We start from the raw sequence: 15,425 nt of genomic DNA, 5'->3' as shown, positions 1-15,425 counted from the left end.
GAGGGAGAGAGAGAGAGAGAGAGAGAGACTCTTTCTTTTCCCCTCCTAAGAGGGTGGCCACACGCATCTTTTTTTTTTTGCCGCAAACTTATAACCCATTGCTCGCAAGATTATTATCCTCCACCCGCAAAGCTCAATTCTCACAAGGTGTGAAAGTATTGTGTGACTCACATCTAACAAAGAAAGATTGAGAATGGCCCCAAAGTGAAAAATGACGTGTGGGAACCCCTCAACGAGCAATAGAGCCTCTGCCAAAGGCATCACCACCTATCGAGCTGTGATATCAATCGTAAGTAACGTACTTCCAATTTGACGAATGTTTGCTTTAATTCCCACATGAGATGCATTAGACCCACATTATGTCGCACAAGAAACGGATACTGAAAGGGATAAATTTAATCTCAAGTATTTGAAAGATGGAGTTTGCGAAGTACATGCATGAAACATACATCGATGGTACACAAATTAATCTTGCGTTAAAGTCTTTCTAATATCACGAGCTATGAGTTCATTGGGATCTTGAAGTTATGCATAGCTAGTGCAAACAACAAACATTAGGATTATAACTATGATGCCTTGAGATCTATCCAATAGCTACTATGCTCATCAATCGTATTCAGGGTTGGGCTAGAGGCAATAACAACTCCAAGGCAAATGAAGGGCTCAAGGATTAGGAAACCCCAGGTCATTTTACTTATTGAGAAAAAGATTAGGTTATCAAAAAATGTAAGTGACCTATAGAACTTACATCGTGCATAGTGTTTAAACCCCTAACATATGGCTTAGCCAAAGGAATGAGTGTTAAATAAATTTTACATAGAATTCCACTTAGATTCCAAGGGGGAGAGCAAATATGCAATAGAAGGTTATCGTGCATATTCCTACAGTGTTGAAAAATTATATCCTTATTTTGTTGATTAATCTAACCTCGTCTTAAATGCTTTTTGCAATAAACTAATTGTTGGGATGTGATTTGGATGATTATTCCAAGTGTTAGTGCTCGATGGTAAATGCATGGCAAGGGTTTATGATGACAAGTTGCCATGGGAATAAAGGAGTGTTTTCTTAGACAATGATATTAGGATTGAATATCTTGTTCGTGCTTTATTCCTAAATGGATTAATTAAAGAATAATATTTTTCACGAGTGGATCATCTCCAATATCGCACCATGGATTAGCCGAAGAGGACACTCCTCGATTCACAGGCCGAAGGTCGAGTGGTGAAAAGGTCAACCACAAAAATTGTGTTTCACTCCTAGGCCGCCAGGGTCAGTTGAAGCTTTGGACACCCCTTGCCTAGTCCAGAACAGAGGTGAAGACTAAACATGAGCCTAACGTCTGTGGCATTGGAAAATCCTATTCTAGATAATGGATGAAAATTATGGTGCCATGTGATTTGGACCAGGTATTTCTATTGGACATAAGAGAAACATAATTTCTCATATAGGGGTAGGAGACAAAGGTTAATGTGAAGATAAGTTAAGAAAATTGTTTGAACTTTTTTGTCAAAAGAATTGCTTGTGTTGTATTTGTGTTGTGCCGTAAATTACTCAAACGAACATTGTTCCCTAAAAGACCTAATTAAGGAAGGTGATTTTGAATGTCACACATAAATGTGATAATAGCTAATTAGAAAACTAAAGCTATCAAGGGAAACGTTGACTAGTCTGTCCTATGACAGGGTGGTCCCAGAGAACTGTGAGGCTTCTCACAAGGTTCTATCATCGTACAACCTTTGGAAATTGATAGGTTTGAACTCGATTCATGCCGTTTTAGGGGACTAGAATGGGACAAGCAACACATCCCTCTCGTTTTCCATTCTCTTTGAACAAAGTGCGGTATGAATTTACTTCGAATTGGATATCTCTAGGTAAAGTAAGATGTCCAAAACCCAACATTAGAATGTTGTCAAAAGACCTTGACCCCTAAGAACCTAGATTTCAAGTTGATCCTAGTGGTTCCGCTCGCGAATGTTCCGTTGTTGCGAGGACTCGAGAAACCCTAAGCAACAAACCCTGGAACATTCCATGGAAGTGTTGGGAGACGATGCTTAGATTTGTTTCTTAATGGACCGCTAAAACATGCTTAAATAGCCGATAGGCGAGCACATTACAATTGGTATCAGAGTGAAACTTCGTAATGACATGTGATTAATTAATGTATGGCTCATAGACATATCCTAAATAGAATAACCTGAGCGGTATGACTTGATTATCAGACACCTATTACACCCATGAATGTTGACATGCAAGAGAAGAAATTTCTTCTCAAGCAAATTAAGACACCCAAGTTTAATGGAGAAGGGATAGATGTCACAACATAGACGAATATATGGATTGAGTCAATGGATGACTATTTCTCTGCCATGAGAACTGCATCTGTCAATCAAGCAATGATAGTCAAACTTAAGTTAGTTGGCCAAGTTCAATTATGGTGGAAGCAACGGTGCAAAGATCAAGGTGTTTCTGAAGCCGCTGTCACTTGGGCTCAACTGAAAGATGTACACGGATGATATCTTCTACCAACCTACCAAACTTTGAAGATGAATGAATTCTTGAAGCTGAAGCAGTTGAAATTAACCTTGGAAGCCTACTATTCAAAGTTTATAACCCTACTAAAATACGCACCACGTATGGATATTGCCCTGCAAGTATCCAAGTTTTACCATGGCCTCAATACTCCTCTAAGCCACCGTCTTCAAGCAATGCATCCAACAAACTTGCAATATGCATTACTCCGAGCGAATTCAATAGTCCAAGAACTTAAATCGGGCAATTGTAGCAAAGATGATTGTAGTAAAGATGATTCTCGAGATCAGGACAAGAGATGCCACTTGTACGAGGAGTTAGGGCACATCCATAGATGTCCCAACCACCGATGTTTCCACTGTAATGAGCTAGGGCACGTCCAAACACACTGCCCTGACTTAAGTCTAGAAGATATTGAGCCTCCAAGGAAACGAAGCTACACAAGGGCAATCTTTGGATAATTAGAGGAATCAAATGAAGACAAAGACCTAGAACCTACCACACCCCTTCAAGATGATTAAGAATCCTAAAAATTCTATCGACATATAATACAACTTGTATTGGAATAAACCTTCCTCTTGTAACTATCGTTAACCCAGGTAATATGATTTGCATCAATTTTAAACTTAGAACTTACAAGTGATCAAAGATACTTTAATAAGTATGACATTTATAACTTGCAATGAATTTCTCTTAAGTCGTTTTTTCTAAACTAATATAAATTGGGTCTTACTAGAATGTCAAAGCTTGAAAGTATTCTGTAATATTACAAGCAAAGCCAATTGTCCATGGAGCTCAGTCCCGAACTAAGGAAAGGACAATCTGGGAACAAAGTTTCTGAGATAAAGAAGCCTCGAGATTGTCATTGGTATATCAATCCTATATATCACATGCATTCATGGCATGTTTTATATATCCCTATATAACCTATTTTACAATATTTTCTTAACCCTTTCTATAAATTTTTACCATAATTTATAAATCCCTTACATGTAAGTTTATTTTTTTCATAAAAGAATAACAAATCCTTATGTAATAGATACAAAACATTAGCTCTATCATAGAATTGATCACAAACTAGTTGAGACGCAACTTCAAGCTATTCTATGAAAGGATATAAGCATATTAATGGTTCTCACCACTAAACATAATGAAGGGTGCGTCTAAAGAAGATATAACAAGCAAGCACAATGTGCGACCAGATGTTTGTTGAGCTAAAAATGTATTCTAAACTTGATTAGCTCATTAAAATAGCCCCATAACATATAAGATTCCAAAACCTGTTTGCTTGCAATCCATTGGTCAACTGCCCAATTTTGACAATCGTTTCTTTGTATATCTCCATCATGTAGCTTATGTTCATCAATGGAAAATGAGTTATAAATCATTGCAACATGATTAAGTGTAATCCAAACTTTATTAATCGCAAGTTATCGAGTAGGACTATCAAGTGGACTAATAAGATTTTTTCCACAATATACAAAGTCTTAATCATGTAAACCATACACATGCCCTTACACAATTCTCCCTTTTAATTTTCATTCACACCAATTAATAATAAGTTGGTCTCTATGCTCTCCAAGGTAATCTTCAAGCATGAGCTTGCGCTGTCTACTATCTCCATATGAAGCATGCCCAATAATTGGACCTATTGTATCCTTTAGCTTTACACTCTGTAAACGCTCCACAAGATTCCATTGATTTCTAATAAAAACGCTATCAAAGTGAAAACATGTGAATTGCACTACCAAAGCTAATCGTGGAAGACTCTCATGAAGAGAGTTTACTATCAAAACTCTTGCATAATTTCCCACCACATGATTTTGAAAGTCATCCACTATCTTATTATAACCATGTGATTCCTCTCCCACAATAATTGTGTCATTTGTAAGACATTAGTGGCGTTCTCCTTTACTTCCACTGATCTCCTTTACTTCCATAGAATCCAATAAGAGTGTCATCCTTCGCATTCCACCTAGATAAATAAATATTCGCTTTAACTTTCAATATCCTACAAACTTCATTTACGTGATTGAAAGTAAAAAACATTGAAAACTACAAGACATTAGATCTATTAAGCTCACCTTGTGTGACGTTTAATGGCTATCTTATCTTCAACAATGATAATCAACACCATTGACGTTACTCCATGTTTACTTTTTGCATCCATGTATATCTTATCCACTGCCTCAACAAAGATATACTCATGCTCTCTAGGTATGAAGTGAATTGCTTTCTTCCCTTGCCTTCTTGTAGTGCACATGGATGGCCCTCCAAGGTTAGTACTCATAAATTCATGTAAGCATGGTCCACCCCAAAGCTTAACAAGCTCAAACATGGTCTTTGTGGACTCACTGAAGAATCGTTGTGCTTATTTTGTTTGTACTATATTATTTACTACATCTTGAAAAAAGCCCCACAAAGCTTGTTTACCTCCAAATTTACCTTGTCGATAGGCCTCAACTATATTATTACAAAAGCACCGCACATCCTTCTTGTAAAAGCATTCAAACTTTGCTTCTTTCAAAGACCTAGTCCTCATAAAAAGCATGACAATTCTTGCTTCGAACCACTAAAGCTTTGTCTTGGCTTCTTTCAAGTCTGCCTTGGACTTAATTGCCACATTTTTCAACTCTTCACTGCTAAGATAACCTAACCGAATCACCTTCCTCGTGTATTCCTAGCCCCTCTCTTCTCAATAGCAATACTCTCTCTGTGTACTCTCATGGAAAAATCATCACGAGTTGAATTTTTTTTTCAATACTCGCAAGTATAACTTTCAAAGGGATTTCCAACGCATGAAATATGAGGACAATTTATGTGCCTGTAGTATCCATCCACCTTGATTTCAAGAGATTAGTCATATAAGATAGCTTTTATCTATGGCTTTGGATACCGTTCCTTTCCTATTTTAAGGTCATGTAGAATAGATTTTATGCTTACATCACATGCTTTGTAAGCCACGATCCTTTGCCATAATCCCCAAGAGAGCAAATTTAAATCACAAGAAGGCATATATGGATCACCTGTACAAGTAGAAGGTCATCCTAAATATGTTAGTATGGTACTTTCTTTAGTTGGATGAAGAAAAGAGCTCAATGACTTTTGTTGTGGATTTGCATGAAATAGCTTCTTTGGTTGCTCTTTAGTATTTGTCAAAACTACATGGTTAGTATGTATATTATTGGATACAACCATAATGTGAGACTTTGACTTTATACTATGTGAGAATTATATAATCTTAAAGGACACAAATGCAACCATTTCTAATCATACTTGCATGCAACTCTTACTCTCTTTATCCTTGTAGCCATTCAATGTTGCCTCAATAAGCTCAACATCAGATCCTATATGATTTTGAGTTAAAACACTTATAAATTAATCTGCAAAATGATTAGAAATTAACCATAAGATACATATACAAAAGTAATTTTAAAACAAACTCATTCACCATGTGGGCTATTACTCTTCATGGTTAGCTTGGGGGGGGGGGGGGGGGGGGGGCGGCGGGGGGCGGGATTAAATGAAAAATCTTCTTCTTCGAGTGATGACTCTACAAGGTCATATTTGATAACATACAAGCTACTCTTCCCAAAACATAGTTAGTGGAAAGTATCAAGTTTAATATTGATCAAGGCCTAGATCTCAATATGAAATTTTATTTTTTATTATTTACCTTAATCAGGGTGAATCTCATCTATCTACCAACATTAACTCAATGCGAGTTACAAGTTAATGGCTTTTATTTGATTTCATAATGCATCTCCTAGCTAGCCACCAAGGGCTTCAAGTTCCATATGATATAGGGCTTAGCTATGACTAAAGCGCCTTCAAATGACGAGCACCTTTGGTACTTTTAGATCACCTTAGCTATGACTCACTTTATGAGTTTTTAAGCAGCAATTGGTTGAGAGCCTTACACACCAAAACTACCTTGGAATGTGTCAAGCTCGTCAACTAGGAAAACAACACCAAACTTGGTTTCACAATAATCTACTCATATAGCTAAGGGGATACTAGGATTGATTTATTTTGATCTTAATGAAAATTATCCAATCATCCTTAAGTAGTTCATAATACATTTTTCTTATAGTGAATGATTGCTCTCAATACATGTGGATGTAATCCTTCAAGGAAAATACTTTAGTAACAATTAAAATAGTTATTATCAATATATAAAGCTTTCACCTGCATGGGCTAGATTAGTTACTAATCGAATGGGTGTCCACATAGGGATAAGGAGTAACAACAATTGTAAGTTTATCTCCCATCAATTCATAGAGTTCTTAAATGAGCATGGTATTATATGCCACCTCACCTTAACCAAGTCCCCTTCTCAAAATGGAGTAATTGAGCATAAGAACCAAAGTGTGATAGCATGATCCATGCTCTTTTTGGTTGTATTGCTAGAGCACCTATGGTCAAAAGCCATCAATACCTCTTTTATAGATGCATGTACACCAAATCACAAAAGGTGAGCTCGTGCCATGATCTTAGCTTCTCGTTTTTGTAGGATATTCCTCTAAACTCAAGTCTTACCATTCAAGGATCAAAAATATCTTCATTGGGAGGGATTTTACATTCAACAAGAGGGATATTTTGTAGGCTTCCCAATCCATCAATGGTGATTCTCTCTTCCATATGCCTACTAAGCCAAACTTTCTTTCTGCTATTGGTTCACTCGCAAAGACTTCTACTCCCTAGACCACTTATGGGATCTATTACCACATTGGTACCAATAGACCATGAAAAATTTAGTGAATCCTTCCACCAAACAGTATCTAGAATGTCTAAAACTATATATAAAGCTTTCACCTACATGGGCTAAGCTAGTTACTGGCCAAATGGGTGTCCGCATGAGAACAAGAAGTAACTTCCGTAAGCTACTTTTGGAAGAAGGCTACTTCAAGGTCAATGGCCAATGATGTACCGCATGTTGTGGCTTCTAAATAGTCCCAAGGCTTACTTGTGGCACCTAAGACCTTGCACAAGTTATCCATACCCAATTAGGTGTTACATGTGACAAACTAACTACATGCAAAGAAACTCAAAAGAATCCCAAGCCCAAACCCCTGAAGTCCACGTTGAGCACTTTTTGCAGGTAGTGAAAAATAACATAATGTTTTCACCTTCACTTTTTTCGCCCATCTTACCATTCGTCTAGAAGGTTTCCAAGAGACTATGACAAGACTCATTTAATTTTTTTGCTTAACTTTAGAGGGTCTTGCCCAAAATTGGAGACCTGTTTATATGTTACCAAGTACTCTACTCTAGTAACTTTCATCTCGTGCACTTTAAACAAGCAATCACACCCAGTGGGAGTGATTGTTCAATTAAGGGCCCATCCCTAACTAGTCTAGGAACACTAGCAATCTAACTATGGAATTCGCAAAGTGCTTATCACTTCACTCGTAAAGCTATATGTTCTATGATGGGAAAGGGATACCTCGACAACAACATGATTTGAGTGAATAAATTGGTGGGTTGGATCATCACATTATATGGTAAATAGGACTTCAGCTTAGCAAAGCCAAAAAACGGGAGAAATCTCAAAATGTAAAACAAAGATGTCGATATTTTACTACTTCAAGTGAAACGTGCATTATAAAAATTTCTAGTCAGACGGTCGAAATAATGGAATTAGGAGATCTCACTTATTCTTCTCCCTAATCTAAGTTGCCAATTTGTAAATCAATGTAAAAATGACAAGGTTCAACTTTTTACAAGACTCAAGGATGGAGGGTGTCCATGGATAGAATTGTGGGCACAATAACCTTATCCGCGAGAGCTTCAAGCAGCTCAGCTGCATCTTCATATCCGAGTAATGACAGACGGCTCAGACACACCTTCATACCCAACTAATGAAAGATAATGGGTTTTACATAAATAAAATTTACTTGCTGCAGATTCTGGACATCCAATGCATTTTCTAAAGAATTCAATCAGAAGTGCATATGATAGTATACTCACAGAGGGATGGCTACTCATTAACATGCACAATAACAGGTAGCAAGAAGTAAGCAAGCATTTTTCCTGATCTAGTTTCTGGAAGACCTATAAGGTCCCGGCCTTTCAAAGCCATGGGCAAGCCTTGTGCTTGGATGGCCATAGGCTCTTTAAAGCCAGCTTTCAAAATAACTTGGAGCACATAAACTGACAAGAAGGCGCAGGAAATGCAGATCAGGCGCTGAAAATGAAGAGCAGTAAATCATAAAACGCATCGAGCACGCCACTTGTGATTTTCATGTTTACCGGCACAGATCATCAAGACCTACCAGGAAAGGAAGCCTCCTCGAACCGCCTAATAGCCTTAGGGACATCCTTGCCCTCGACATTGATTTTTTGCTTCTGGCGACGATAAGCTTGGACGTCTGCGTCAGGCATGCGAGAAATGGCTAGATGCTCTTCATAGAAGCTCTTCTCTCGTAAGGGGGAAGTCCCTAGGGTTTTTGGCAAAGAATGGCTGCTAGTCTCCCCATTGTCCCATCCATCCGAAGAAGCGGCGTTGCCGAATCCATCATGATCATCGAGCATCGTCACCATGATCCCAGCCAAGATGTCCATTAGTGCCACAACTGCTGCCGGCCCGACCTCCTCCACCAAAGGTATCCGTGCTTCCTTCGAAGTCCCTACATGATGGACAAAAAAATAGCACACTGTTGAAGCCAGCCATGGCAAAAACCATACATCGTAGTACCAAGATACATTATTCTCGCTCGCTAAATTTCTTGTTTACATCGTTCTTCTCTTCTCTCCCGATAAGAGGAGAGACCAATCCATGATGCAGAATAGATGACAAGCGCACACCCTAACTCATGAGGACATATGGCGTAAACCCTAAGATGTATCAAAACACAGCACTGATGCTGGATAACTAATTGCAGATTGCGTAGGTGCAACTAGGACAAAACTCACGTTCACCTCTTTGTGATAGGAGGAAGGATCATCGGTTCTCCACTCAGAGCCTTCAGCCATGTTTGACAACTACCGCCCCCCTCCCCCCCCCTGTGATAAACCTGCACTCGTTACGCACTCAACATGGCACAGAAAGGTAACACGATATGAGCTCAAGGTATACTCTTGTATTATTCAATCCAAAAGCGAGACAACATAGACACATCCCAAGACTACACCCTCGTGACGCCGCACATAAGAGGGTTCACCACTGGACATAGGGAATCACACGTAGAGTGGAAACAAGGCAGGGCTTTGAGTCACTACTACTCCCTATATAGGTGCAATCGGTAGCAACGGCATGGTATAGCTACAAAGCCCTTACACTCACCCCCGCTTACTGGATTGCTGACCTCAGCAATCTAAGGGTAGCGTTTGTTATTTTGACTCATCCGGGGTCTTAACGCAGCTTTTCCTAGCAAGCTGGTCAGTGTCTGCCGGTCTAAAGGGACTGCGGGGTCTTAACACAGTCTATACTGTCAGACTGGCTAGTGTCTGCCACACTAAGACATTGGGGTTTTTTTGTGATGATTGCTACCATGTGAGTCCACCCTCGACTCGATTACATTTGAGGAGTGGAGGCACATTTGAGATCTATGATTGAGAACCGCATTATTTGTTGGAGTGTTGGGGCGGCTCAAGGGTCGATAGAAGGAGCAGGGGGGTTCTCCTCGAGCCAAAGGGCAAAGGCATCCTTTCCGCGTTCACGGGCCTCCACTTCTGAGATCCAAGTGGCCTCCTTGAGTGGACGCCCGCGCCACTTGGTGAGGTATTCGGGGAAGCCTCTTTGTTCCCGGCGTCGGAGGAATGCTTCTACTTCGAAGGGACCATTGGAATGGAGCATTGGTACGCGCCATCCCCATTGGTTGTCGGGATAGAACCTGCGTAGAAGACGAGCATGAAATGCATTATGAACACAAACACTGTCTAGCAGGTCCAGCTTGTAAGTGACTTCGTTCAGCACTTGAGTGATTCGGTAGGGTCCATAGTAGCGGTGATTGAACTTTGGGGTCATGTTTTTGGGAAGTGACATATTCTTAGAGCTCACTAGGACCATGTCTCCTTTGGCGAATAGTACAGCCTTTCTCTTCTTGTTCGCTTGCTCTGTCCTCATTGTTATCTTGCTCCGCTCGAGACTTTGCTTAGCTGCTGCATTGCAATCTCTCCATTTCTTCAAGAATTCTTCTGCATCTTGATCCTTTGCTTTGGCCGCTCCGGATGCTAAGGCCAGTGGTGTGATGACTTCTTTTCCTGTGGCTAACTCAAAGGGAGTGTACCCTGTAGCCGAGTGGATGGAGCTATTGTAGTGAAATTCTAAGACATCAAGGTACAAGGCCCAATCTTTCTGATCCACTCTAGCATAGTTGCGGAGGTAATCTTCGATGCCTTGGTTGACTCGTTCTGTCTGTCCATCTATCTCCGGGTGGAAGGATGATGAGAATCTCAGTTGGGTTTCCAGAGTCTTGAAGAGTTCCTTCCACATGTCGCTCATGAATCTTCCATCTCTATTTGATACAGTGGCCAGTGGTAAGCCATGCAATTTGAATACATGTGTGAAAAAGAGGCGTGCTACCTCCTTGGCATTCAGTGGTGGTTTGGCCGGGATGAAGTGGGCCTGTTTGGAAAAATAATCCACCACTACAAAGATGATTGTGTATCCATGGGACTCCGGTAGTTCCACAATGAAGTCCATGCTGATGACATCCCATGGGCGGTTGGGTACTGGTAATGGTTGTAGTAGTCCGGCTGGTCTTGATCTGGGTGCTTTGACCATCTGGCAAGTGGGGCAAGTTTTGACGTAGTCTATCACTTCTTCCTTCATGTTCGGCCAAAAGAACTGCTTTCTAAGGGCCTCCAAGGTTTTGCTTTGCCCTTTGTGGCCTCCAATCTTGCCATCATGTATCTCATGTAGGATGAGTTTCTTTAATTCCACATTGTTGGGGATATACAATCTTTTGCCTAAAAATAGGATACCCTCTTCTAAAGTGTACATTCCATGGGGGGTCTTCTCTGCTTCCACATCTTTGATTATCTTGTGCATGTCTTGATCTTGTTCTAGGGCCTCTTTGACAAGTTCTATAAAGTTGCTGCTGACCACACTGACAGCTTTCAGGTCAACTTTCCGGCTCAAGGCATCTGCTATTTTGTTAGTAGAGCCGGGCTTGTGCTTAATTTCCAGGTCGAATTCAGCTAGGAAGTCTAGCCATCGGGCTTGCTTTGCTGATAACTTGGGTTGGGATTGGAAGTATTTGAGGGAGATATTGTCGGTGAAGACTATTGTGTGCTTGTCTTGAACATAGTGCTTCCATTTTCTAAGGCAGTGGATGACTGCCAACATTTCCTTCTCATGTGTGCTCCACCTTGTTTCAGCATCAGTAAATTTCTTTGACTCATACGCAATGGGGTGCCCCTCTTGGACCAGTACACCCCCTATGCCATAGTCAGATGCATCTGTAGAGATTTCAAAGGGTTTGGTGAAGTTCGGCACCCTTAGGACGGGAGTTTGGCTCATGCACTTCTTCATCTGCTCAAAGGCTTCCTGTTGCACATTCCCCCATGTAAATGAGTGGTCTTCTTTGGTGAGGTGGGAGAGGGGGGCAGTGATGAGGCTGTAATCTTTGATGAATCTTCGACAAAATACTGTGAAGCCTAGGAACTCCCGCACTTCTCTTACAGTTTTCAGTACAGGCCATTTTTGGACCGCTTCCACTTTCTTAGGGTCCACTTTGATTCCATCTGCTCCTACAATAAAGCCTAGGAACTCCAATTCTTTCACTGCGAATTCACATTTTTTCGGCTTTGCGTATAACTGATGTTGCCGCAGTTTCTCAAAAACTTGGCGTAAGTGTTGCTTATGCTCTTCTAAGGTTTTGCTGTAGACTAGGAGGTCATCTATGTAGATAATGACAAAGATATCTATCTCCGGTCTAAAAATTCCATCCATGAGGCCACAAAATGTGCCTGGCCCATTGCTTAGGCCGAACCCTAATACTAACCACTCAAAACTACCATATCGGGTGCGGAAGGCTGTTTTTGGGATATCTTCTTCGGCTATGCGGATTTGGTGGTATCCTGATCTAAGGTCAATCCGACTGAAGTGCTTGGCCCCATGCAGTCTATCTAAGAGGTCTTCCACTAGGGGCATTGGATATTTGTTCTTTATGGTGATTTTGTTAAGAGCCCTATAATCTACACAGAGTCTAAGTCCCCCATCCTTCTTCTTTACAAACAACACTGGAGCACCAAAGGGGGATTTGCTAGGGCGGATAAATCCTTGTTCTTCTAGTTCATGTAGTTGCTTCTTCAATTCCATGAGCTCAGTGTGGTTCATGCGATAGGGAGCTCGGGCCGGTGGAGAAGACCCTGGAATCAACTCAATCTTGTGATCCACATCTCGTCTGGGTGGTAGACCCTTGGGTAGTTCGGCTGGCATTACATCATTGAATTCTTCGAGCATTTCTGCCACTTCTGTGTTCCTCTTCTGTTGTTTTGGTTTCTTGCCATCTTCTTCTTCTTCTATTGGTCGAATCATACACAAATAGACCATATCTCCTTGTTTGACTGATTTCTCGACTTGCTTTGCACTGCATGTCATGATACGTGGCCTGATGACGGTCCCTTGGACCGGTGCTTTTTGGGTCTGGCCCTTTGGTTGGTTTGCAGCTGGTTTTACTGTTTGGCATGATACTCCTGGCTTGTTCTCCTTCATTTGCACCTTGATTGGGGTCCTACCAGGTATCTGCATTCTTTCGCATGGTACTCTGACGCCTTCTCCTTGCATATCTAGCATCATTTCATTCACACCCTTACCAAACATTGCAATGACATACTTGTCATAGAATTCTAAGCCTAATATCACTTCAAAATCATCCATGGGGATTACTAAGAAGTTGAGTTTTGCTTTCCACTTGTCGGCTTCCACTTGGACTGCAAAGACTTGTTTTACTTCCTTGGCTTCTCCTTGCGCGAATGTTACTATTAATCCTTCTGGGGCTTTGGATAGTTTCAATCCATGCTTTGCTGCACGCTGTGGTGTCATGAAGTTGTGGGTTGCTCCTGTGTCCACCATGATAGGTTGGTTTCCTTCGCCCACTCGACCTTTGATGTATAGATGGTGGACTGCCGCTACTCTGGTTGCCATGCATTGGGGTCGGGCACTAACTGTCCCTACCCTTGGGTGGTCCATGCTCTCTTCACTCCCATTTGGAATTTCCTGGATACGTGGTGGTTGTGGTTCTTCTCCTCCATATGCACAAGCTGCATTCACCCTTGATCCACTCGATGAAGCTGTGTCTTCTATTGGGCATCGGTTTTGGTAGTGTGGACCCCCGCATTTGAAGCATCTGATGCCGGTGGAAGAGCCTGGGGGTCTCCACCATGATGTGTTTGATCCTGCGGGCCCATATAATGTGCTAGGGGTAGGCCTGTAGTGATTGTTTTCCCATCTCCCTGCTGCTCCTCTTGGTACTAATGTGGTTTGGGATACGGCTGTGGTGTTAGTGGTGTTTTGACTCCTTGTATCTGTGAATGCCCCTCTAGGAGCATTGGGCCTTTGGTTCCAGGAGTTGCTGTTGTTGAAGGTGTTGTTGAACCTGTTTTGATTCCCTTGTGCTGTTCTTCTGCCTTCCAGGTCCACCAGTCGTTCGGCCATTCTCATGGCTTCTGCTAAGCTTGTTGGCTCCTGTCTCTCCACATCTCTTCTAGCCCATTCTTGCATTCCAAACAAAAATCCATGTAGCTTAGTGTCGGTATCCATGTTTGGTAGCTGCAGCATGATTTGGCTATATTTGCTGACATATTCTTTCATCTTTCCCTGTGCTTGCTTGAGGTTCCTCCATTCATCTCTCACTTTGAATTTCTCCAGCTTTGGAATAAAGTAGTCTTTCAGCTCTTCCTGGAGTTCTTCCCACGAACAGATTGTGTGGCCCTGCTCCTGTTCTAACAGGTACCAACTGGCAGCGTCCTCCTCCAAGTAAATGGCTGCCACTTCCGCCTTCCTGTCTTCGGTGATTCTTGAATATTTTAAGTACCTATCCACCTCTGCGATCCATTTCTTCAGAACCAACCCATCTCTCTCTCCCTTGTACTTGGCGGGTTGGGGCATCTTGAATTTTCCATAATCATCTTCTGAACTACTGCTATCTTCCTCTTCTTTGCGGTGGTGTTTCTTCTCCTTCTTCTTGTCTTTCTTTTTGCTTCCTAATTCTACTACTTTCTCCTTCTCCTTCCTTGTATCTTGCGCTCTCCTAGATGACTCCTCTCTACCCGTTCTATCCATCTCCTCTTGCATTCGGTGTCTCCTCTCCTCTTCTTTTTGTTGACTCACCCATTCTCTATAGCCCTGCTCTACTTCTAGTTTTTTCCTCCTTTCTTCTTCTTCCTCTTTCATCTGCATGTTCCTCCATATTGACTCTAGCATGCCTGATATACCATCTAATTGTCTTTCTAGTCCGGCCACCTTCTCCTCTTGGGCCACTCTCCATTCTTGTCCCCTACTCTTCTTCCTCTCCTCCAATGTCGGGAGGGTGATGTTCTCCCTTTCTTCCTCCATGTGGTTGGTGGTGGTGTCGACGTGGGGAAGCCGCGATTCGCCTGTGATGGTGTGGGTCGTGCCGCGGGGAAGCCGCGTCACGTCTTCAGACGGTGGGATGTCGAGGTTGGGGCGTCACGCCGGGGCGACGCGTCGGGGGGGCGTCGCGACGTGGGGCGACACGACGTGGGGCGTCGCGCTGTGGGTCATTACGACTTCGATCTCTTCGGGGCACTGGATCTTTCCTCCTGCTTCCGTGAGTACTCCTTCACTCCGAGCAAGAGTTGCTCTGATACCAAGTGTGGTAAACCTGCACTCGTTACGCACTCAACACGGCACAGAAAGGTAACACGATATGAGCTCAAGGTATACTCTTGTATTATTCAATCCAAAAGCGGGACAACATAGACAC

General features: G+C 41.9%; 1 protein-coding gene across 5 annotated transcripts; it reads right to left on the bottom strand.

Moving 5' to 3' along the window:
• Positions 1–5,394: 5,394 nt before the first annotated feature.
• LOC148020792 (DEAD-box ATP-dependent RNA helicase 20-like) lies at positions 5,395–9,549 on the bottom strand. Of its 5 annotated transcripts, none has more exons than XM_087699452.1 (3): positions 9,445–9,549; positions 8,805–9,158; positions 8,161–8,682 (listed from the first exon to the last, which is right to left on the bottom strand). In XM_087699452.1, exons 2-3 carry the CDS (start codon positions 9,091–9,093, stop codon positions 8,510–8,512), a joined length of 462 nt encoding a protein of 153 aa, XP_087555578.1. In that variant the 5' UTR covers positions 9,094–9,158; positions 9,445–9,549; the 3' UTR covers positions 8,161–8,509. The 5 variants fall into 5 exon arrangements, with proteins under 5 accessions (XP_087555580.1, XP_087555578.1, XP_087555579.1 ...); XM_087699453.1 differs by having other exon boundaries at positions 9,451–9,524; XM_087699451.1 differs by lacking the exon at positions 9,445–9,549 and adding an exon at positions 9,235–9,405.
• Between the last annotated feature and the right edge of the window lie 5,876 nt (positions 9,550–15,425).

This window comes from Lygodium microphyllum, chromosome 18 (assembly GCF_053477565.2).
Source record: "Lygodium microphyllum isolate KBCC chromosome 18, Lygodium_microphyllum_v1.1.10, whole genome shotgun sequence".
Taxonomy (NCBI): Eukaryota; Viridiplantae; Streptophyta; class Polypodiopsida; order Schizaeales; family Lygodiaceae; genus Lygodium; species Lygodium microphyllum.
This window is presented reverse-complemented; position numbering and strand designations above follow the sequence as displayed.